This window comes from Oncorhynchus mykiss, chromosome 15 (assembly GCF_057628025.1).
Source record: "Oncorhynchus mykiss isolate SJ-2025 chromosome 15, ASM5762802v1, whole genome shotgun sequence".
Taxonomy (NCBI): Eukaryota; Metazoa; Chordata; class Actinopteri; order Salmoniformes; family Salmonidae; genus Oncorhynchus; species Oncorhynchus mykiss.
Window position 1 is genome coordinate 43623444 of NC_143036.1, and position 22910 is coordinate 43646353.

The 22910-nt window shown below is 40.6% G+C and overlaps 1 protein-coding gene across 5 annotated transcripts in view; it reads right to left on the reverse strand.

Annotated features, from left to right (window-relative positions):
* Positions 1 to 3494: 3494 nt before the first annotated feature.
* LOC110490062 (endothelin-converting enzyme 2) overlaps positions 3495 to 22910 on the reverse strand; it is an 88288-nt gene continuing 68872 nt past the window's right edge. For all 5 annotated transcript variants that reach the window (XM_021563191.3, XM_021563190.3, XM_021563192.3 and 2 more), the window contains 10 exons: positions 10052 to 10166; positions 9566 to 9676; positions 8820 to 8918; positions 8467 to 8544; positions 8166 to 8269; positions 7747 to 7857; positions 7609 to 7676; positions 7259 to 7449; positions 6789 to 6884; positions 3495 to 6385 (listed from right to left, as the gene is read on the reverse strand). In XM_021563191.3, the coding sequence (XP_021418866.1) occupies positions 6209 to 6385; positions 6789 to 6884; positions 7259 to 7449; positions 7609 to 7676; positions 7747 to 7857; positions 8166 to 8269; positions 8467 to 8544; positions 8820 to 8918; positions 9566 to 9676; positions 10052 to 10166 (1150 nt within the window). In that variant the 3' untranslated portion in view covers positions 3495 to 6208. The remainder of the gene's footprint in view (positions 6386 to 6788; positions 6885 to 7258; positions 7450 to 7608; positions 7677 to 7746; positions 7858 to 8165; positions 8270 to 8466; positions 8545 to 8819; positions 8919 to 9565; positions 9677 to 10051; positions 10167 to 22910) is intronic.

The window sequence follows — 22910 nt, forward strand, 5'->3', positions numbered from 1 at the left end:
TGGAGCAAAGGTGTGATAACACCTTTTGATTGGGATCTGTTTCCCTGTTTGGGGGTGTTCGAAGGATCTACATTTATAAGTGTCATTGCATTGAGCACAGCCATTACAATTGTAGTTTCCATCCAGTAGGGGTGCAAATAGACATTGTGCAGGGATATCTTGGTGTGGTAAATCAGAGTTTACCAATTGATCTGAGGTTTGTGCCCCGCGAGAATATGATCAATGGATGGTCCGAAAACACATTACCAATACTGTCATCAGATCTTAGAATGTGCCAATGTTTGAACGATTCCCTTCATTTGTTCAGAGCACTTTGAATAGTGGGTAGTTAGAACGCAAGAATGTTTCTTTTTGCGAGACTGTCCTTGAAAAAGATCATGTCTCGGCTCGTTTAGAATTTTCTCAATGGCCGTATTAATCTGACCATTTTTTGTACTCCCTCTCTTTGAATTTTCTGTGCATCTTCTTTTGATTCAACATAATTGGCTGTAGGGCAAACTGTTTTCAAGGGAAGCGGGTGACGAATATCAGCCCTCAAACTGTTACGATCAGTAGGTTTCCTGTAAAGATCAGTGTATAGAACATTATCCTCACACAAGATCAGAAGATCAAGGAAACTGATTTGAATGTGTGACAGATTGCATAGTAAATCTCAGATGCTAAGAACAAGAGTTAAGAAAAGCATGGAATGCCTGGAGCTGTTTTGCATCACTCCTCCATAGAACGAAAATATCATAAATATACTGTTTCCAAATAATGATGTTAGGCAAGAAAATATTTTAGAGGATTGAAAATGGACTGTTTCTCCATGTAACCCACATACAAATTAGCATAGTTAGGAGCCATGGGGATCCCATAGCAGTACCCTTCATCTGAATAAAGAAATAATTTAGAAACATGAAGTAGTTGTGTCTGAGTACTATTTCAGCCAATGTTATAATGCATGCACTGGAAGGTAGTTCATTAGGGTCACGTTGCAGAAGAAAATGTTCCATAGCTTCAATACCGCCCTCGTGTGGAATATTCGGGTATGACGACTCAACATCAAAATTAACTATCAAAGTATTCTCAGGGAGAGGATCAAGAGATTCAATAATATAGATCATACTGCTGGTGTCCTTTACAAAGGCGGGGAGATGTTCTGCAAGTGGTTTAATAAAAAAGTCAACAAAAGTTGACAGAGGGGCCATTACTGCATCAATGCCCGCTACAATAGGGCGCCCTGGAGGTTTTGTAACATTCTTGTGTAATTTTGTAAAAGTGTAGAAAGTGAACATTTTAGGGTTTTAAATAACCAAAAAGTAACAAAACTTCTTGGCTATCTGACCAGAAATTAAATACCCATCTAGGACAGTAAAGATAGTGTTCTGAAATTGGACAGTGGGTCACTTGAGTTTCTTGTAAAATGTGTTGTCAAGCAGTTGTCTATGACACTCATGAACATAAACGTTCCTATCCATGAGTACAACCTACCCACCCTTATCAGCAGGGCGGGTAAGGACTGATGTTTCAGATTGTAAATCAAGCAAAGCTTTTTTTCATCCTTAGGAAAATTATGGAAAGATTAAACTAGAAACGTCCCCTTTTCAGGACCTTGTCTTTCAAAGATAATTCATAAAAATCAAAATAACTTCACAGATCTTCATTGTAAAGTGTTTAAACACTGTTTCCCATGCTTGTTCAATGAACCATAAACAATTAATGAACATGCACCTGTTAAGACACTAACAGCTTACAGACGGTACGCAATTAAGGTCACAGTAATGAAAACTTAGGACACTAAAGAGGCCTTTCTACTGACTCTGAAAAACACAAAAAAAGATGCCCAGGGTCCCTGCTCATCTGCATGAACGTGCCTTAGGCATGCTGCATGAGGACTGCAGATGTGGCCAGGGCAATACATTGCAATGTCTGTACTGTGAGATGCCTAAGACAACACTACAGGGAGACAGGTCAGACAGCTGATCATCCTCGCAGTGGCAGACCATGTGTAACAACACCTGCAGAGGATCGGTACAACCGAACATCACACCTGCGGGACAGGTACAGGATGGCAACAACTGCCCGAGTTACTGCCCGAGTTACGCCCTCCATCAGTGCTCAGACTGTTCGCAATAGGCTGAGAGAGGCTGGACTGAGGGCTTGTAGGCCTGTTGTAAGGCAGGTCCTCACCAGACATCACCAGCAACCCACCGTCGCTGGACCAGACAACACTGGCAAAGTCTTACTTCAAAAAAGAAGTCAGAGTATGTGCATTTGAGCAGCCTACATGTTCAGTAGAAATATCACAAATAGGGGAGCTAAATGATTCCCTTAATCTCCTTAACGGATGTTTCTAAAAAACGTACATGTCTACCTTAACATCAAAACCGTTGCACGGAGTTGTAGGCACAACAGATAACCCTTTATCAAGCAAGGAGACATGGGCAGGGCTCATTATCTTGCGTGATAAATTGAAGACACTCAGTCCCGTGGGTTCTGGGTGTGAACGGTCCCCTCTGCCTCTGGTAGTCGTTTCCTTCTTACCCCGTCCGGTGTGGCATCTCTTCGCATGTGTCCGGCCCCCTCCGGCCTTCTGTTGGCCCAGTCTGAGGCGCTGGTTTTAGAGTGTTGGTCAGACAGGGGTGGATAGAAGTAAGCGGACACCCTCCAACGTCTGTCATGGAGAGGAGGAGCGGGACCTCTCATCAGGGTTTCTCCAGAAGTAGCCTTTGTCTTGGGTTCATTTCTTGATTTTATGCTCCTTTATTTCTGTAGACTACTTGTCCTGGAGTGCTTGATTAGTTTTCATCAGTTGAATTTGCCATCATTAACATCTCCTTGCAGAGCTGTGCGATTCTCTTCAATCATGTTATCCATTTCAATACAATCCTTTTTCAACTGGTCAACAATTAATGTCATTAAATCAATAGAACATTTGTTCAGGATGGCACACCAGCTCTCGCACTAGTCTTCCATGCCAGATACAGTTGGGACATACTTAAGACACAGAAGTGACTGCCTGCTGTATGTATGTACCCTGTCCTGAGACAGGTTTTTTCAGACCGTGATCACTTGACAGCAGATCGGCTTAGTTGTTTCTCACTGAGAGATGGAGAGAGGCACTAGCAAGTCGCTAGGCAGGTGCTGGCTGACAGGACAGTTTTCATTAGGCACCAAACAGATGAAAATGGGCTGAAACAGTGAGGGACTACCTGGACTTGTTCCAATAACAAATGCTCATTTTCATTTTTTACATTGCAAAAATTTTTTTTAATGTTTTCCGTTGCATGCCCTAATGAACACAACCCTGGTGGTTTTTGTCTAGTCTCACTGGCAGTCCTGTTTCTATCAAAGCTCAAAATGGACCTTAAAAGTCACTAAAAGTGAAGTTATTTTGACTTCAGTTTTTAATTTCAACACTCATCTCCAAGAAATGCGGGCCGGTAGCTTTTAGCATAATGTTCCACATAGGAATAAAAAAGCATAAGTAAGTAAATAAGTAAAATGATAGCTTTCTCTTCACCAGGCTTTAATACAGTTCAGATAGTGTGAAAAGTATATGACTAGATGGCTGAAGAAATAAGAGAATTGTGGAGTGACAGAGACTGACAGGTACACAGCACATCAGACCAAATAGAGAACACTTAATGGCATTAGCTGGCTAATTAAAGGCTTTTACACACTTTCAAGTTATAATTTTTGCTTGCACTTTAAATATAGACCTGTGTATTTCATGAAGTAAATATTTAAGGCTAACCCCGACCAACCCTCTATGTGAAAGCACTTCCCCCTGACTTCTAACCCCTGGCCTTGTGTACCTCGTCATGGAGTTTGGAGGGCACAACGCTCAATTCTAAATGTGTAGTGCATAATAGACATAGCTAACTCTCTCTGTGTTAGATATTTGATTGCACAAAATGTATGATACTGACCGTTATAATGAACTAGGAGGATGAATCATCAGCGTCCTTTATTGTTGTGAAATTGAATGGCAGATCTTTCCAGGGCAGTTCACCTAACAGGAGGGCTTCTGATTGAAGCCAATATCAACTGACTGTAATTGGTTAAACCTCATGGTCTTACATTAGACAGCACAACTCCATCTACCTGACGTGATACAATGGGATTGTCCTGTATGGGTTAGGATTTGGTGTATCGTGTGGTGGGGTGCAGTGCTAGTATGCTCATGAGTAATGACACATGTCTTCTAGTGAAACAACTTTGCAAAGTGCAGACAGGAGCAAGTAGAGATAAAACATTAACATAGCTTGATTGAACAAGAGTCCAAGAATATCCAGATTAACAAAGGTATCCTGTACCCACCCTCCCTCACGAAAAGACAGTCTTGCAGCACTTTGGAGTAGAGCATGTACAAACAAGGAGTTCTTTAGGAACATATTTCTTCTTCAACATATCCAGTCATTTCAAATACATTTTTTTGGAATGTGAGGTGAAATCACTGCAGCTGACTTGACATTGTTGATAGTCCAACGTAAGTGGGGATGAAGTATCAAAGCAATCTGCAAACATATGCACACGTGTACATATGCACACTACGCACGGATGCACCCACGAACAAGCACACACACATACAAGCTCACGCACCCACTCAACCGCAAGCATACACACACATGCAGAAACGGACCTTTTGCAATGAAGCTGACAGCTTAAACACAGTAAACATCAAACAAGCTTCGAAGGCTGTTCATACACACATACACAACTTCGGCCCCTTAGCGTACAGAGAAACAAAGAATCAACTGGAGACAAGGAACAAAACATGATAATAATAATATCTTTGGCAAAAAGCAGTTTTAAAAATGAGAATGTCATTTTAACTTTGTCAACTTCAGAATATGCCAATAAAAAACAACAACTAAAACACACAGGTAAGCAAGTGGTGAGTGTCCCTACAACCGGAGTCACAGCCAGTCCAGCACTGTCTGTAGGTCCCAGATGGACCTCTGCTCATCTTGTGGTTGGATGCTTCAGTGTGAAGTTTCCCTTAAATACAGATCTACGATCAGCTTTCCCTCCCCTATTCCTAATCTTAACCATTGTTGGGGAAAATGCTAAATTGAACCAAGATCAGCATCTAGGGGCAACGCACCCTACTCCTGGTTGGATCAACATTGTTAAGTGGCTTTCCTATGTATCCTTTCTATGTACTCAAACTGCTCTCCACCAATCTTTAAGAAATGGGATAGCTATAAGCAATATGGTGGCAAGGCCTATCAGTATGCTTAAATATTGCTTTCACCTGTCTATTGATTTTGTGTATGATGATTTTGATTTTGTATATTTTGAATATTAAGATCCTCGCCCCTGCTATGAGGTCACAATGAAGCACATTCAAAAAGATTCATTGTGATGTCACAGAGGGAGCTGAGTGGTGTCTGTGAGGACTCACAGAAGCCAGTGCACTTCATGTGAAGTAACAGAGAAAGAGGGAGAGCTGAGTCTATATGGCTCCATCAGCCACATTGTACTATGTGTATACTATATAAGAAATGCAGGCCGGAAGCAGTGGTGCTCTCTTGTGGAAGCCTTATGTGCCTCAAGGCAAGTAATATAGGGAATAGGGATGACATTTGAGATAAAGCCATATACAATGTTCAATCACAGTGAAGTTTCTGCACTTCCTGTGAGGTCATAGAGGCAGCTGAACCCATCCTGTGATGTCACAGCCAAGTTTCTGTGCTTCCTGCGAGGTCACAAAGGCAGCTGAATCCATCCTGTGATGTTACAGTGGTTTCAGTGAGAGCCCTCAGTCAATAGAGGGCTCCGGTTTAAATTGTAAACAGGACACACAGCGAGTACAGAGAAAACACAGTAGCACAGAGAAAGGGGAGGGGATAGACAGTCTATAGTGGCTCCTCCTCCCCGGCCCCCTACCAAGTCCTGCAAATAATAAATAAAACGTGCCTTTGTGCCCCACTGGTGGAGGGGTTGACTGGGGCATGGAGAAAGAGGAAAAATACCATAACACTGAAATTACAAACACATCAGCAGATTACAACATTTCTCTCCATGTGACGTGCCTCCCTCTCGCTCACCTGAGTCTGTCCTGCTCTACCTACAAACCACTAGTAATCCAGCATCATGTACAAAGAAAAGAAAACTAGAAGAAAAAACATCAGATGATTAGTTAGAGGTTCTCTTCCTCCTCCTCTTGATTCTCCAAGCAGCTTCCACAGACAGCACCCCCCACTGGTTCTCTAAGGCCCTACCACACCACGCAGCGGTGACCCGAGTTCATAGGGGAGCCAGTGGGGCATTGGAAGTGCTCAGCAAAGTCTGGCGAGTTGGAGAGGGTGCCGATGACGCGGTATTTTGGGGGGCTGTGGGGGTCCGTCATGAGTCCTTCGTGGGCGCTCTCCGGGGTTCGCACGGAACACCACACCTGAGAGAAGAGAGGAACTTCCGATAAATTAAACAGGCAGTAGCTAGATTATTCTCCTCTCTAGCTTCCCAACTGTTGCATATTATACTCATTCTGTTTCCAAAATAGTGTTTTATTCATTTGTACCCACATTTGTTCATCCACTTCTCCAACAGTAGTTTTAATATTCCACTCTTACTTTCACCCCAAATTGCATGTGAACTCCCTCTCATTTCACCCCCTTGTCTTATATCATGATGTAGGAGTTCATCCTGAGAGCGTGACCTGACTTGAAAAACTTGGGCCCCTAGTTTTATAGCTTATGATATTGTCCTGCAAACCCTGAGCCCTAATCATGAGTATTTGATACGTGAACCTTATCAGGATGTGTGTAACGTATCTAGTTGACACTCCCATTACCTACCTGGGCAAATCCCACAAAGAATAGTTGGTCATTGGTCAGGTTGACCGCTGGCAGCCTCTTCTCCTCACCATTCTCCTGCACCCACGCCTGGTACGCCTGAACACAACAGGACATTTGTTTTTACAATAATAACATTATCCGCCACTCTGATGGCCCTGAGGTGAAGTATAGTACGACTATTGTATAGTATAATAACAGTCATGCTGTCCAGGATCCCACCACTGACAGCATGTGAAATAAAACCGTAATAACATCATAGTAACATGTTGTTACATAGTAGTAACTATGCAATTGCTTTATAAATACATAGCAATGGATTTGGCAGTAATGGATTGAGCTATAACTGCTCAACCCCATTACTGTTACAAAATAACTGAACTTTACTACAGTTAATAATTATTACAGTGATAAATAAGTTAGTATGTGAGCAACTAAATGTAATGCATTATCAAGTAGGGAGACCTACTCACCTTATAGGCTGCCTTTAGGCCTCCGTTGTCAGCAATGTTCTCTCCCAGCGTCTGCTTGCCATTTATATGCTCCCCATTGATTGTAAACCTGTTGTACTGCTCCACCATGCATTCCGTGTGGTTCTTAAATGCTTCCACAGAGGAATTTTGCCACCATGGTCGAAGGTTCCCGTCTTTGTCGTATTCCCTGCCTGATTAAGGAAAAATCATCTTAAAAAATGCTTAATCTTCACAAACATGCACACCTAGTAATCATGTCTGTGCATGCATGCTAGTGTGTGTTGGTCAGTTGGTGTTTTGTGAGGATGCGTCCACGAGTTCTGTGGAATCTGTTAAATGTGGACACTAACCTTGGTCATCAAAGGCATGAGTGAGCTCGTGTCCCATCACCACTCCTATCCCCCCGAAGTTCAGTGCTCTGCAGAGAATTCACATGGGGTCAGAAAAGCAAGTGAAGCACACATACGCGCACATACACACACACTCACTTGGGGTGATCCTGGGCATAAAAGGGTGCCTGAAGGATTCCAGCTGGGAAGACAATGCCATTCTTGGTGGGCATGTAGTAGGCGTTGACTGTGGGAGGGGTCATACTCCATCTAGAAGGATGATGGCAGAGATGTGTATAAAAAAGCAAACCTGTGAGAGTAGGACGACTAATTGTCATTCTGAAAAGGGCTTAATGGAATAGTATGTGTTTGATACCGTTCCATTCATTGTGCTCAAGCCAATACAATGAGCCTGTCCTCCGTGACACCAGACAACACTGGAGCAAAAAGCATCCAACTTAATGTAGTGTTTGACCAGAGTCAAATTTGTGCACTTTATAGGGAATAGAGCGCAATTTCAGATCAAATGACGATGGTGATGTTGATAATGATGATGAGTGCAGCTGATGAAGACTCACTGGTCTCTGTTGGGAGGCTTGCGGAGCTGATCGGCCATCACCCTGGCGGAGAAATTGTAGAAGTTGAGTGCGTTCTGGAAGAAGTTTTCTTCCGAGACGTCATACTGTGGAGAGAGACAGACATACAGACAGAAAGACGGGCAATAAATAATTACTAACTGATTAGAAACATTAAAAGGTGTCCTTGTCATTTCACCTTCAACTTCAACTTCAACTTGTTTGAAGAACTCACAGGGTTCAATGTATGGGGCTCAATGTATGTGTCAATCATGACACATCTCAACAAAAGGTACTAACTCACCCCGTCATAAACATCATCCAGTTCTTTGGGTTCCAGGATGAAGTCAGGGAATCCAATCATGTCGTAGATGGCGTCTGCCTGAAGACCAAGAGAGCAAAAGGGATAAGAGAGGGCAAGATGGAGGAAGGGGACAAGAAACCTCCTGGTTTCAACATTTGGAGGTCTGGAAAAAGAGGGCTAACTACTGTATTGTAACCTGTAAACCCATCCCTCCCTGTCCTCTCTCTCTTACATGTGCGCAGGTGTGCACAGGTATGCATGTGCACGCGCGTGCACACACACATTCTTTCACAGACATAGATAGCCTCTGGCACCCATACATAGCCTATCCAGTAGGTGACATCATCTCTGACCTTGTCTTTGGCTGCCTGACGCGTTTGTTTGTCCATCCACTTGAGGTGATCAAGAGCATCTTTGAAGGCAGTACGGATTTCATTGATCATCCCCTCTGCCTTATTGTGGGGTGAGAGACAGACATTAAATGTAAGAAGCAAGAAAGAGGGAAAGATGATGTAGATCCTTCTTTGACAATTACACTTAGATATGGACTAAATACCCGTGGCAATCTGAATCCTCGCGAATTATAATAAAAACCAAGAACACTTGCACGTGAGAGTCTATTTCCAACCTGTATAAAGCTACCAGCCCTTCTTCTGTGCCTCCTCTCTCTCCCCTTCCATGTCGCTCTCTTCTACTTACCCCTCTTTTCTCTACCCAATAACAATCTCTCCATTTTAATAGCATGTTTTTTCTCTCCTATATTGGTCTCTCCCCTCTGCAGGACAGAGAACTATTACTAAATTAGTATTTAATTAAATGTAAACATTTATAATAATTTACAGGAAATATATAAACATTATAATCTGTACAATTCATAAGCATTTGTAACATTATACAAAGCATTTAAGTATTCATAAACATTTAAGCATTTAAAATAGATTATTCATGAAAATTATAATAATGTCCTAGCAAATAAGATAATTTTATGATTACCTTTCATTAGGCCTATACATGGTAACCACTAGGGGACAGTCATGGATTGTTCACCATGGTAAAACACTTGAATAGACTAATGCAGTTGTGCACCTATTATACTCACAATCTCTTTGCTGTGTTTATCAAACGTAGCTTTGACAAAGAGTGCTCCCAGGGCAAAGCCGAGCGTGTCATCTGTGTTCCCAATGCAGGTCTGCCATCGAGGTGTGCAGGACTGAGCGAGCACACACACACACACACACACACACACACACACACACACACACACACACACACACACACACACACACGAGATAAGTTTCTCACCAGCTGTTTACTGTGCTGAGGCAGCATACATTCCTTGCTGTGAGCCCAAACAGAGTCTCACATAAAAATCACCAGGTCTAGTTACCCTGACACAGATTGAGCATAGTCCTGGACTAAAAAGCATGCTCAACAGAGAATCTCCATTGAAATTCCTTTTTAGTCGAGGACTAGGCTTTATCTGTGTCTGGGAAACTGGCCCTAACAGGTATTTACTGACGCAGGGTTATCCCTAGGGCACTACTTTTAACCGAAGCCAAAAGTAGGACTCAGCCTAAAAACACACCTTCTTGGTTCCATACAGGCTCTCTAGCAGCTTGTCCTGGGCGTTCTCAAAGCGCTGATCCAGACTGGACGCTCCTTTCTGCACCAAGTTCCAGATCATGTAGTTGTTGAGCAGGCTGAGGGCGGGGAGAGACAGGAAGAAACAGGGAGAGATGAGGAGAGACGGGAGGAAGAGGCAACATGAGGACAAGTTGGTGACAAGGATAAGAAAAGAAAAAACAACGACAGTCAATAGTTGGGGCAATCCAATGACTGTGTTTCCTCATGGGCAAAGCTGGTTGCATGGACGTTATTATGACGTATTTCATGTTATGGTCAGGTTATATAAACAATTTTGGTAACACTTTCTATGAAGACCATATGCATAATGTAGGCCGTCATTGTAAATAATAATTTGTTCTTAACTTACTTACCTAGTTAAATAAAGGTTAAATATATATATATTTTAAATACACAGCCATATACAGTACCAGTCAAAAGTTGACACACCTACTATTTAAATGGTTTATCTTTACTATATTTTTATTTTTTTACTATTTTCTACATTGTAGAATAATAGTGAAGACATCAAAACTATGAAATAACACATTTGGAATCATGTAGTAACCAACAAAGTGTTAAACAAATCAAAATATATTTTAGTAGCCACTCTTTGCCTTGACAGCTTTGCACACACTTGGCATTTTCTCAACCAGCTTCATGAGGTAGTCACCTGGAATGCATTTCAATTAACAGCTGTGTTTGTTAAATGTGTGGAATTTCTTTCCTCCTTAATGCATTTGAGCCAATCAGTTGTGTTGTGACAAGGTAGTGGTGGTATACAGAAGATATCCCTTTTTGGTAAAAAGACCAAGTCCATATTATGGCAAGAACAGCTCAAGTAAGAAAAGAGAAATGACAGTCCATCATTACTTTAAGACATGAAGGTCAGTCAATTCGGGAAAAATGTGAAGAACTTTGAAAGTTTCTTCAAGTGCAGTCGCAAAAACCATCAAGCAATATAATGAAACTGGCTCTCATGAAGACCGCCACAGGATAGGAAGAGCTAGAATTACCTCTGCTGCAGAGGATAGAGTTACCAGCCTCATAAATTGCAGCCCAAATAAATGCGTTCAAGTAACACACATCTCAACATCAACTTTTCAGAGAAGACTGAGTGAATCAGGCCTTCATGATCAAATTGCTGCAAAGAAACCACTATTGAAGGACACCAATAAGAAGAAGAGACTTGCTTGGGCAAAGGAACACGAGGAACATGGACATAAGACCAGTGGAAATCTGATGAGTCCAAACTTGAGATTTTTGGTTCCAAACGCCATGTATTTTTTTGTATTGGGGTTCAAACACACCAAAGCACCCACATGACATATAAAACAAAAGATAAAACAGTGAACTGTTTGTACTGAATTAGCTAAATATAAAACAGTACATCATATAACATCCCTACACCACCACATATCCACAACACAAAATGTTCTATACAGCAATATCACAATGTGTGCGTATGCATGTGTACCTTTGCGTGTGTCTCTTGTAGTTCCATAAGTGTGTATTTCTACTTGCTTTTTCAATCTGATTCTACTGCTTGCACGAGTTACCTGATGTGGAATAGAGATCCCTGTAGTCAAGGCTCTATGTAGTACTGTGCGCCTCTCATAGTCTGTTCTGGACTTGGGGACTGTGAAGAGACCTTTGGTGGCATGTCTTGTGGGGTATGCATGGGTGTCCAACCTGTGTGCTAGTATTTTAAAAACAGACAGCTCGGTGTGAAAGGGCTATTTGACTAAGGAGTCCTCAACTGGCAGCTTCATTAAATAGTACGCGCAAATAACCAGTCTCAACGGCAACAGAGAAGAGGCGACTCCGGGATGCTGGCCTTCTAGGCAGAGTTGCAAAGAAAAAGCCATATCTAAGACTGGCCAGTAAAAAGAAAATATTAAGATGGGCAAAAGAACACAGACACTGGACAGAGGAACTCTGCCACAAGGCCAGCATCCCGGAGTCACCTCTTCACTGTTGACATTGAGAACTATTTAATGAAGCTGCCAGTTGAGGACTTGTGAGGCATCTGTTTCTCAAACTAGACATTCTAATGTACTTGTCCTCTTGTTCAGATGTGCACCGGGGCCTCCTACTCCTCTTTCTATTCTGGTTAGAACCAGTTTGTGCTGTTCTGAGAAGGGAATAGTACACAGCATTGTACGAGATTTTCAGTTTCTTCGCAGTTTCTCGCATGGTTTTTTGTTTCTAGACATTTTGAGCCTGTAATCGAACACACAAATGCTGATGCTCCGGATACTCAACTAGTATAAAGAAGGCCAATTTGATTGATTAATTAAATCAGAACAGGTTTTCAGCTGTGCTAACATAACTGCAAAATGGTTCTCTGATGATCAATTAACCTTTTAAAGAGATAGCTAATCAAAGGTTAACACAATGTGACATTGGAACACATTTTATTTATTTATTTTATTTAACCAGGCAAGTCAGTTAAGAACAAATTCTTATTTTCAATGACGGCCTGGGAACAGTGGGTTAACTGCCTGTTCAGGGGCAGAACGACAGATTTGTACCTTGTCAGCTCGGGGGTTTGAACTCACAACCTTCCGGTTACTAGTCCAACGCTCTAACCACTAGGCTACCCTGCCGCGAGTGATGGTTGCTGATAATGGGTACAATGGGTACAGTTGAAGTCTGAAGTTTACATATACCTTAGCCAAATACTTTTAAACTCAGTTTTTCACAATTCCTGCCATTTAATCAGAGTAAAAAATCCCCTGTCAACCGGTCAGTTAGGATCACCACTTTATTTTAAGAACGTGAAGTGTCAGAATAGTAGTAAAGAGTGATTTATTTAAGTTTTTATTTATTTCATCACGTTCCCAGGGGGTCAGAAGTTTACATACACTCTATTAGTATTTGGTAGCATTCATTGCCTTTAAATTGTTTAAATTGGGTCAAACGCTCCGGGAGCCACCCACAAGCTTCCCACAATAAGTTTGGTGAATTTTATCCCATTCCTCCCGACAGAGCTGGTGTAACTGAGTCAGGTTTGTAAGGCCTCCTTGCTCGCACACGCTTTTTCAGTTCTGCCCACAAATGTTCTATAGGATTGAGGTCAGGGCTTTGTGATGGCCACTCCAACACCTTGACTTTGTTGTCATTAAGCCATTTTGCCACAACTTTGGAAGTATGCTTAGGGTCATTGTTCATTTGGGAGACTCTTTCGACCAAGCGTTACGCGGTACCTTCAGGCATTTGGAAATTGCTCGCAAGGATGAACCAGACTTGTGGAGATCTACAACTTTTTTTCTGAGGTCTTGGATGATATCTTTTGATTTTCCCATGATGTCAAGCAGAGGCACTGAGTTTGAAGTTAGGACTTGAAATACATCCACAGGTACTCTTCCAATTGACTCAAATGATGTCAATTAGCCTATCAGAAGCATCTAAAGCCATGAAATAATTTTCTGGAATTTTCCAAGCTGTTTAACTTTTTATGGCTGCAGGGGCAGTATTGAGTAGCTTGGATGAAAAGGTGCCCATTGTAAACGGCCAGCTCCTCAGTCGCAGTTGCTAATATATTATTAGTAGTATTGGATAGAAAACACTCTAAAGTTTCCAAAACTGTCAAAATATTGTCTGTGAGTATAACAGAACTGATATTGCAGGCGAAACCCTGAGGAAAAACAAAATAGGAAGTGGCTTCTATTTTGAAAACTCCATGTTCCATAGCCTCCCTTTGCTGGATTTAAAGGGATATGCACCAGATTCCTTTTCCTATCGCTTCCTCAGGGTGTCAACAGTCTTCAGACATAGTTTCAGGCTTTTATTTTGAAAAATGAGCCAGAACGATAACATCGCGTCAAGTGGTCACATGAGTTTTGCTCGCGCAACAGAATTTGGACAGCTATTTGCGGGTTGATATATTATCGGTTATATATTTTAAAAACAAACTGAGGATTGATTATACAAAATGTTTGACATGTTTCTGTGGACATTATGGAAACTATTTGGTATTTTCGTCTGCGTTGTCGTGACCGCTCTTTCCTGTGGATTTCTGAACATAACGCGACAAACAAACGGAACATTTGTTGTGTAACTGGGAGTCTCGTCAGTGAAAACATCCGAAGATCAAAGGTAAACAATTCATTTGATTGCTTTTCAGATTTTCGTGACCTAGCTACTTAATACTTAATGCTTAGTGTACATAATGTTTTGCTATGCGATCAATGATTCTTACACAAACACTTGGATTGCTTTCGCTGTAAAGCATAATTTCAAAATCTGACACGACAGGTAGATTAACAAAAGGCTAAACTGTGTTTTCCTATATTGCACTTGTGATTTCATGAATATAAATATTTGTAGTAATATTTATTGAATGTAGCGCTATGCTATTCAGTGGTTGTTGATGACACTTATCCCGATAGGGGGATTGCAGCCATAACAAGTTGAAGGCACAGTTAACTTAGTGTACGTAAACTTCTGACCCACTGGAATTCTGTTACAGTGAAATAATCTGTCTGTAAATAATTGTTGGAAAAATTATGTCCTAACCGACTTGCCAACACTACAGTTTGTTAATAAATTTGTGGAGTGGTTCAAAAACAAGTTTTAATGACTCCAACCTAAGTATATGTAAACTTCCGACTTCAACTGTAGATATTCAATAAAAAATCTGCCGTTTCCAGCTACAATAGTAATTTACAACATTAACAACTGTATTTCTGATAAATTGGATGTTATTTTAAAGGACAAAAAATGTGCTTTTCTTTCAAAAATAAGGACATTTCTTGGTGACAGGGGGCAGGCAGTATTTTCACATCCGGATGAAATGCATGCCCAAAGTCAACTGCCTGCTACTCATCCCCATAAGATAAGATATGCATATCATTAGTGGATTGTGATAGAAAACACTCTGAAGTTTCTAAAACTGTTTGAACCATGTCTGTGAGTATAACAGAACTTATGTAGCAGGCGAAACCCTGAGGAAACCCTTTTTTTTAGGTCACTCTTTTCAATGGGTTTTCATTGGGAATCCAGATTTCTAAGGGACCTTCTTGCAATTCCTACCGCTTCCGATGGATGTCACCAGTCTTTAGAAATTGGTTGAGGTTTTTCCTTTGTGTAATGAAGAAGTAGCCCTGTTCAAATCGAGGTTCACTTCAAGTGTTGTTATCAGTCCAACCCTTCAGCTCCATTCAATCCCTCCAATTTATCTCTTAACACCATCCACATTGGATTTCTAATTGCCACATATTTTTCAACTGTACTGTGATGATTCACAAAAGCTCTGAACCTTTCTATTCTCATAGTTTCTACAGATTGTAAATTAAAGATAATTTATTTTGCTAAAAGTATTATTTTATTATTGCTCGATTGACTATAACTTTTCAAATCACCCAGTCTTGTTATCTGCAGCATTAGCTCTAGGTAATTGTTGATTCTTAGTTTGGATCCCGCGACACAGTTGGCATCAGTTGCTGGGCCTGCATGTCTCTTTCCAGTGATCCTGCCGACCAAGGACGTGTCTGAGGAGCTATTTGGCGTCGCAGCTAGACTTGCTGCTAAACTAGCTGGATGTTAAGCTAGAGAGGTTTTCTTGAATGCAGCCCGCGACACGGTTTGCCATTGTGGCTGTCTAGATCACTGTTGTTTGTTGTTTTCAATTTTCCTTGTGATCTGCCCTGTCTGGAACTGCGAGGAGTAACAGCGTAACATACTTTGCTAGCTACCATGACAAAGACCTAAGCCGGCGGGAGTACCGTTGAAGACAGTGGTGTCTCTCTATCACACATGAAGGATCTTTTAAATGAACAAAAAGAGACCTACAAGCAGTTGTTACGACAACAAGAAAATAGCTTCAAGTGTTTTGTCCAAATACTCATGGATTCTACTAACAAAAGAACGGACAACCTGACTAGAGAGGTCCAGAACCTGAAGAACAGTTTGCAGTTCTCCCAGAGTCAGCTCGATGAGTTGAAACAGGAGAACGGCAAGCTGAGAGCAACCTGTAAGTCATTGAGAGAGGACATCAGTTCTGTGTGTGAATCCATGATAACAATGACTGATAAATCTAATTATCTCGAGGGACAATCAAGGCGGAACAACATGGTTGTGGATGGAATTGCAGAATCTCCACGAGAACTGGACGGAATCTGAGGACAAAGTCAGGGAAATGATCTCTGAGAAATTGAAGATGGACCACAGAAAAATTGAGGTGGAGTGCCCACAGGACTGGGAAACCCACCACCGGCCCAGGTGATAGGCCCAGGCCGATAGTGGTCAAGTTCCTGAGGTTCAAGGTAGCTGTTCTGGAAAGAGCCAAGAACTTGAGAGGAACGTATATCTTCCTCAACAAGGACTATCCTGAAGTTATGCGCCAGACTGGAACGGTGACTGGAACGAATTGCAAAAATCATTGAAGTTGGAGACTTTTATCTCCCTCACCAACTTCAAACATCTGCTATCTGAGCAGTTAACCGATCGCTGCAGCTGTACATAGTCTATCGGTAAATAGCCCACCCATTTTTACCTACCTCATCCCCATACTGTTTTTATTTATTTACTGTTCTGCTCTTTTGCACACCAATATCTCTACCTGTACATGACCATCTGATCATTTCTCACTCCAGTGTTATTAATCTGCAAAAATGTAATTATTCGCCAACCTCCTCATGCCTTTTGCACACAATGTATATAGACTCCCCCTTTTTTTTCTCTACTGTGTTATTGACTTGTTAATTGTTTACTTACTCCATGTGTAACTTTGTGTTGTCTGTTCACACTGCTATGCTTTATCTTGGCCAGGTCGCAGTTGCAAATGAGAACTTGTTCTCAACTAGCCTACCTGGTTAAATAAAGGTGAAATAAAGTAAAAAAAGAGGAAAGAACTGATCCCAGCCATGAACGCTGCCAGAGCCCGTGGGGATATTGCGTACGTCCGCTATGACAGGCTCATGGTCCACCCTCCCTTCCAGAAGCCTGGAAGGGATGACAGAGCAAAGCCCATGGTAGCCTCAACCCCGCAGCACACATCAATTGATTAATGGACTGCTGAATGAATTTTATTTTTTTGATAAGCTACCCAGGAAAGGGCTGAAAATAGCCCATATTAATATATGTAGCCTTAGAAATAAGGTTCATGAAATCAATAACTTGCTAACATCAGATAACATTAATGTATTAGCCATTTGATACTTTTTTTCACCTTTATTTAACCAGGAAGGCTAGTTTAGAACAAGTTCTCATTTGCAACTGCGTCCTGGCCAAGATAAAGTGTAACAATTCGACACATACAACAACACAGAGTTACACATGGAATAAACAAAACATAAAGTCAATAATATAGTAGAACAAAGGAAAACAAAAAGTCTTTATACAGTGAGTGCAAATGAGGTAAGTTGAGGAAATAAATAGGCCATGGTGGCGAAGTAATTACAATATAGCAATTAAACACTGGAATGGTAGATTGGCAGAAAATTAATGTGCAGGTAGAGATATTGGGGTGCAAAGGAGCAAAATAAATAAATACCAGTATGGGGATGAGGTGGGTAGATAGATGGGCTGTTTACAGATGGGCTATGTACAGGTGCAGTGATCTGTAAGCTGCTCTGACAGCTGGTGCTTAAAGCTAGTAAGGGAGATGTGAGTCTCCAGCTTCAGAGATTTTTGCAATTCGTTCCACTCACTTACATATTTCATTTGATGATATATCAGTAGCAATACAAGGATACAGTGGGGCAAAAAAGTATTTAGTCAGCCACCAATTGTGCAAGATCTCCCACTTAAAAAGATGAGAGGCCTGTAATATTCATCATAGGTACACTTCAACTATGACAGACAAAATGAGAAAAAAAATCTGGAAAATTGTAGGATTTTTTATGAATTTATTTGCAAATTATGGTGGAAAATAAGTATTTGTACTGTGATTCTTGTTCTCTTTTAAATCCGCAATTAGAATTGCTCCATAGCCTCGTAGAAGATCTATCCATAACATCTTGCTACCATGGAAAGGAAAATACCTGTCTATTTGTGGAAAATCACCCCGACTAACTCTTTAGTCATATTGTCAGTGCCGTGTGTATAGGTGGCAGGGAAGTCAGGTGCAGGAGAGTCAAAATGGAGTGTAAATGGAGTCTTTTAAAACTCGTTTTTCAACCACTCCACACATTTCTTTATAACAAAAAATAGTTCTGGCAAGTCGGGTAGGACATCTACTTGGTGCATGACAAGTTCTCTTTCCAACAATTGTTTACAGACAGATTATTTCACTTAAAATTCACTGTATCACAATTCCAGTGGGTCAGAAGTTTACATACACTAAATTGGCTGTGCCTTTAAACAGCTTGGAATATTCCTGAAAATGATTTAATGGCTTTAAAAGATATATATAAGCTAATTGTATCTCTCTCTCTCTGTGTGTGTGTATATATATATATATACACACATATATATATACACACATATATATATATATATATATATGTATGTGTGTGTATATATATATATATATATATATATATATATATATATATATATATATGTATATATATATATATATATATATATATATATATATATATATATATATACACACATATATATGTATATATATATATATATATATATATATATATATATATATATATATATACACACATATATATGTATATATATATACACACATATATATATATATATATATATATATACACACACATACATATATATATATATATGTATGTGTGTGTATATATATATATATATATATATATATATATATATATATATATATATATATACACATATACATATATACATATATATATATATATATATATATATATATATATATATACACATATACATATATATATGTGTATGTGTATATATATATATATATATATATATATATATATATATATATATATATATACACATATACATATATATATGTGTATGTGTATATATATATATATATATATATATATATATATATATATATATATACACATACACATATATATATATATATACATATATATATATATGTGTGTGTGTGTGTGTATATATATATATGTGTATATATATATGTGTGTGTATATATATATATATATATATATATATATATATATATATATATATACATACATACATACATACACATATACACATACATATATAAAAAAAACCTGCGTATCTTAGTTTCCATAATTAACAATTAATATTTGTAATAATGCAGATAGTTCATGCAATGGATTGTTACCTCTTACCAGGATTGCCATTACAAAAATTACACTTTGGCAAGCAATTATTATTTTAGCAAACAATTATTGTGATTCATCCTATATTGTCCCTAACATCTTTACTCCCTAGTAACAGCTGTGGGACACACACAACCCTTCCCCCCACAAGCAACCAGTCACTCAGATGCTCAACAGTTGTTTCATCCCAGAACTCAAGAAAGGATTTGATTTACAAATATATAAAAGTTGCAGCTGTATGAGAAGGCATGCATAATTGAGTAAAAACGGGCAAAAATGGATTAACCATTGTCAAGTCCTAGCTGATGGAGATCAGATACAACCTCTTTCCAAGAAACACACACACGCTGATCCCCAGATGTGACCATATTCCCAAGGATCTCTGTGCAGTCAGACCTCTGATGATTTTGTGCCACCAGGTCCACAATAATATGCACCATCTCTGAATGTCCAAGTGTGGCCCCTCCCCATGGGTTACTGCAGCTAGTGTTGCCAGCAGAATCACTGCCTGAGTGGGGCACCCTACAGGAATTCCCACCGGCTAAGTACAAGGTCTTCAAGGTACTCATTAGCAGCTTTGAGAATTTCCTTGTAGTTTATGCTCTCCCATCGGGGGGCTTTGGCTTTGTACGTTACAGCCTTATTCTAAAAATCAATCTACACACAAAACCCCATAATGACAAGGAAAAACAGCAAATGTATAAAAAAATTACACATTTACATAAGTATTCAGACCCTTTACTCAGTACTTTGTTGAAGCACCTTTGGCAGTTATTACAGCCTCGAGTCTACTTGGGTATGATGCTACAAGCTTGGCACACCTGTATTTGGGGGGGTTTCTTCCATTCTTCTCACAGATCCTCTCAAGTCTGGGCACTGGCTAGGCCATTCAAGAAAATTCAGATACTTGTCCCGAAGCCCCTCCTGCGTTGTCTTGGCTGTGTGCTTAGGGTCGTTGGCCTGTTGGAAGGTGAACCTTCGCCCCGGTCTGAGAGCAGGTTTTTTATCAAGGATCTCTCTGTACTTTACTCCCTTCATCTTCCCCTTGATCCGGACAAGTCTCCCAGTACCTACAGCTGAAAAGCATCGCCACAGCATGATGCTGCCAACACCATGTTTCACGGTAGGGATGGTGTCAGGTTTCCTCCAGAGTAAAACACTTGGCATTCAGGACAGAAAATCTTGTTTCTCATGGTCTATGAGTCCTTTAGATAGCTTTTGGCCAACTCCATGCAGGCTGTCATGTGCCTTTTACTGAGGAGTGGCTTCCGTCTGGCCACTCTACCATAAAGGTCTGATTGGTGGAGTGCTGCAGAGATGGCTGTTCTTCTGGAAGGTTTTCCCTTCTCCACAGCGAATCTCTAGAGCTCTGTCAGAATGGCCAACGGGTTCTTGGTTACCTCTCTGACCAAGTCCCTTCTCCACCGATTGCTCAGTTTGGCCGGGCAGCCAGCTCTAGGAAGAGTTGGTGGTTACAAACTTCTTCCATTTAAGAATCATAGAGGCTACTGTGCTCTTGGGGACCTTCACTACTACAGAAATGTTTTGGTGCTCTTCCCCAGATCTTTGCTCTGATATCTGTTTCACTGATTTCTGATCTCGTAAAAGCCTGGGTTTTCTGCCCGTTAACACTAGAAGCTTATTAACTAAAATGGATCAATTGAAAGTGTGGGTTCACAGCTCCAATCCAGATGTGTTGGTCATTAATGACACATGGTTAAGAAAGAGTGTTTTGAATACTGATGTTAACCTTTTTCGTAAAGACAGATCTTCCAAAGGTGGGGGAGTGGTAATCTTTACCAAGGATCACCTTCAGTGCTTGATTGTCTCCACCAATTCTGTCCCCAAACAATGTGATTTGCTGGTTTTAACCATTAAACTTTCAAATGGCTGTTTGTTGACTGTTGCTGGGTGTTATCGTCCTCCATCAGCACCAGCCTGTACCCTACCTGCCCTATGCTCTCACCTGGCCCCTTACACTACGTCTGAATTTGTTCTGCTAGGTGACCTAAACTGGGACATGCTTAAACCACCTGACCAAGTCCTAAAGCAATTGGACTCCCTAAATCTTTCTCAGATTATTACCAATCCCACAAGGTATGACTCCAAACACCCAGAAAAGGTTACTCTCCTCGATGTTATCCTCACAAACAATCCTGATAGGTACCAGTCTGGGATTTTCTGTAAAGACCTTAGTGATCACTGTGTTACAGCCTGTGTTCGTAATGGCTGCTCAGTCAAAAAACTTTAATGAGCAAGCCTTCCTTCATGACCTGGCCTCTGAAAATGTATATAGAATCAGCTTGATCCCCTCTTTTTGAAGAAGCTTATCTTCAGTGATATTGTTAACAAACACACCCCCATGAAGAAAATGAGAAATAAATACAGGTTCAGCCCCTGGTTCGACGATGATCTTGCAGTTACTCCACCTCAAGAATAGCATTTAGCGAAAGGATTGGCACACGCATACTAAGGCTGACTGGCTGTCATTCAGGCAAATGAGAAATAAGTGCACTCAGGCTATCCGGAAGGCCAAAGTAAGTACCTTTATAAGGAGCAGTTCTCACTCTGTGGGTCTAACCCCAATAAGTTCTGGAAAATGGTTAAAGACCTGGAGTATAAACCCTCCTCCTAACAGCTGCCCACATCGCTTAATGTTGATGTGGTTGTTACTGACAAGAAGCACATAGCTGAGCTCTTTAATCAACCCTTCATTAAGTCAGAATTTCTATTTGACTCAGCCATGCCTCCTTGCCCATCAAACATTTCCTCACCTCCCACCCCTTCTAATGCAACTAGCCCAGATGCTCCTCCCTCCTTTTCCCCTGCCCCGCTACAAAGTTTCTTCCTGCAGGCGGTCACTGAGTCCGAGGTGCTAAAGGAGCTCCTTAAACTTGACGCCAAAAAAACATCTTGGTCAGATGGTTTAGACCCTTTATTCTTTAAGGTTGCTGCCCCTATAGCCGTCAGGCCGATCTCTGACCTTTTTAACCTGTCTCTCCTCTCTGAGGAGGTTCCCATTGCTTTTAAGGCAGCCACAGTTAGTCCTTTATTTAAAGAGGGAGATCAAGCTGATTCTAACTGTTATAGGCCAATTTTTATGTTGCCCTGTTTATCAAAAAGATGGAAAAACTTGTCAATAACCAACTTACTGGCATTCTTTATGTCTATAGTATTCTATCTGGAACGCAATCTGGTTTTCACTCATGTTATGGATGTGTCACTACAACCTTAAATGTCCTCAACTATGTCACCACTGCCCTTGATTCTAAGCAATATTGTGCTGCTATTTTTGTTTGACTTGGCCAAAGCTTTTTATACGGTAGACCCTTCCATTCTTGTGGGCCGGCTAAGGAGTATTGGTATCTCTGAAGGGTCTTTGGCCTGGTTTGCTAACTACCTCTCTCAAAGGGTGCAGTGTATAAAGTCAGAACATCTGCTGTCTCAGCCACTGTTTGTCACCAAGGGAATACCCCAAGGCTCAATCCTAGGCCCCAACAAAATAGCTCAGGCAGTAGGAAGCTCTCTCATCCATTTATATGCATATGATACAGTCTTATACTCAACTGGCCCCTCTGAATTTGTGTTAAA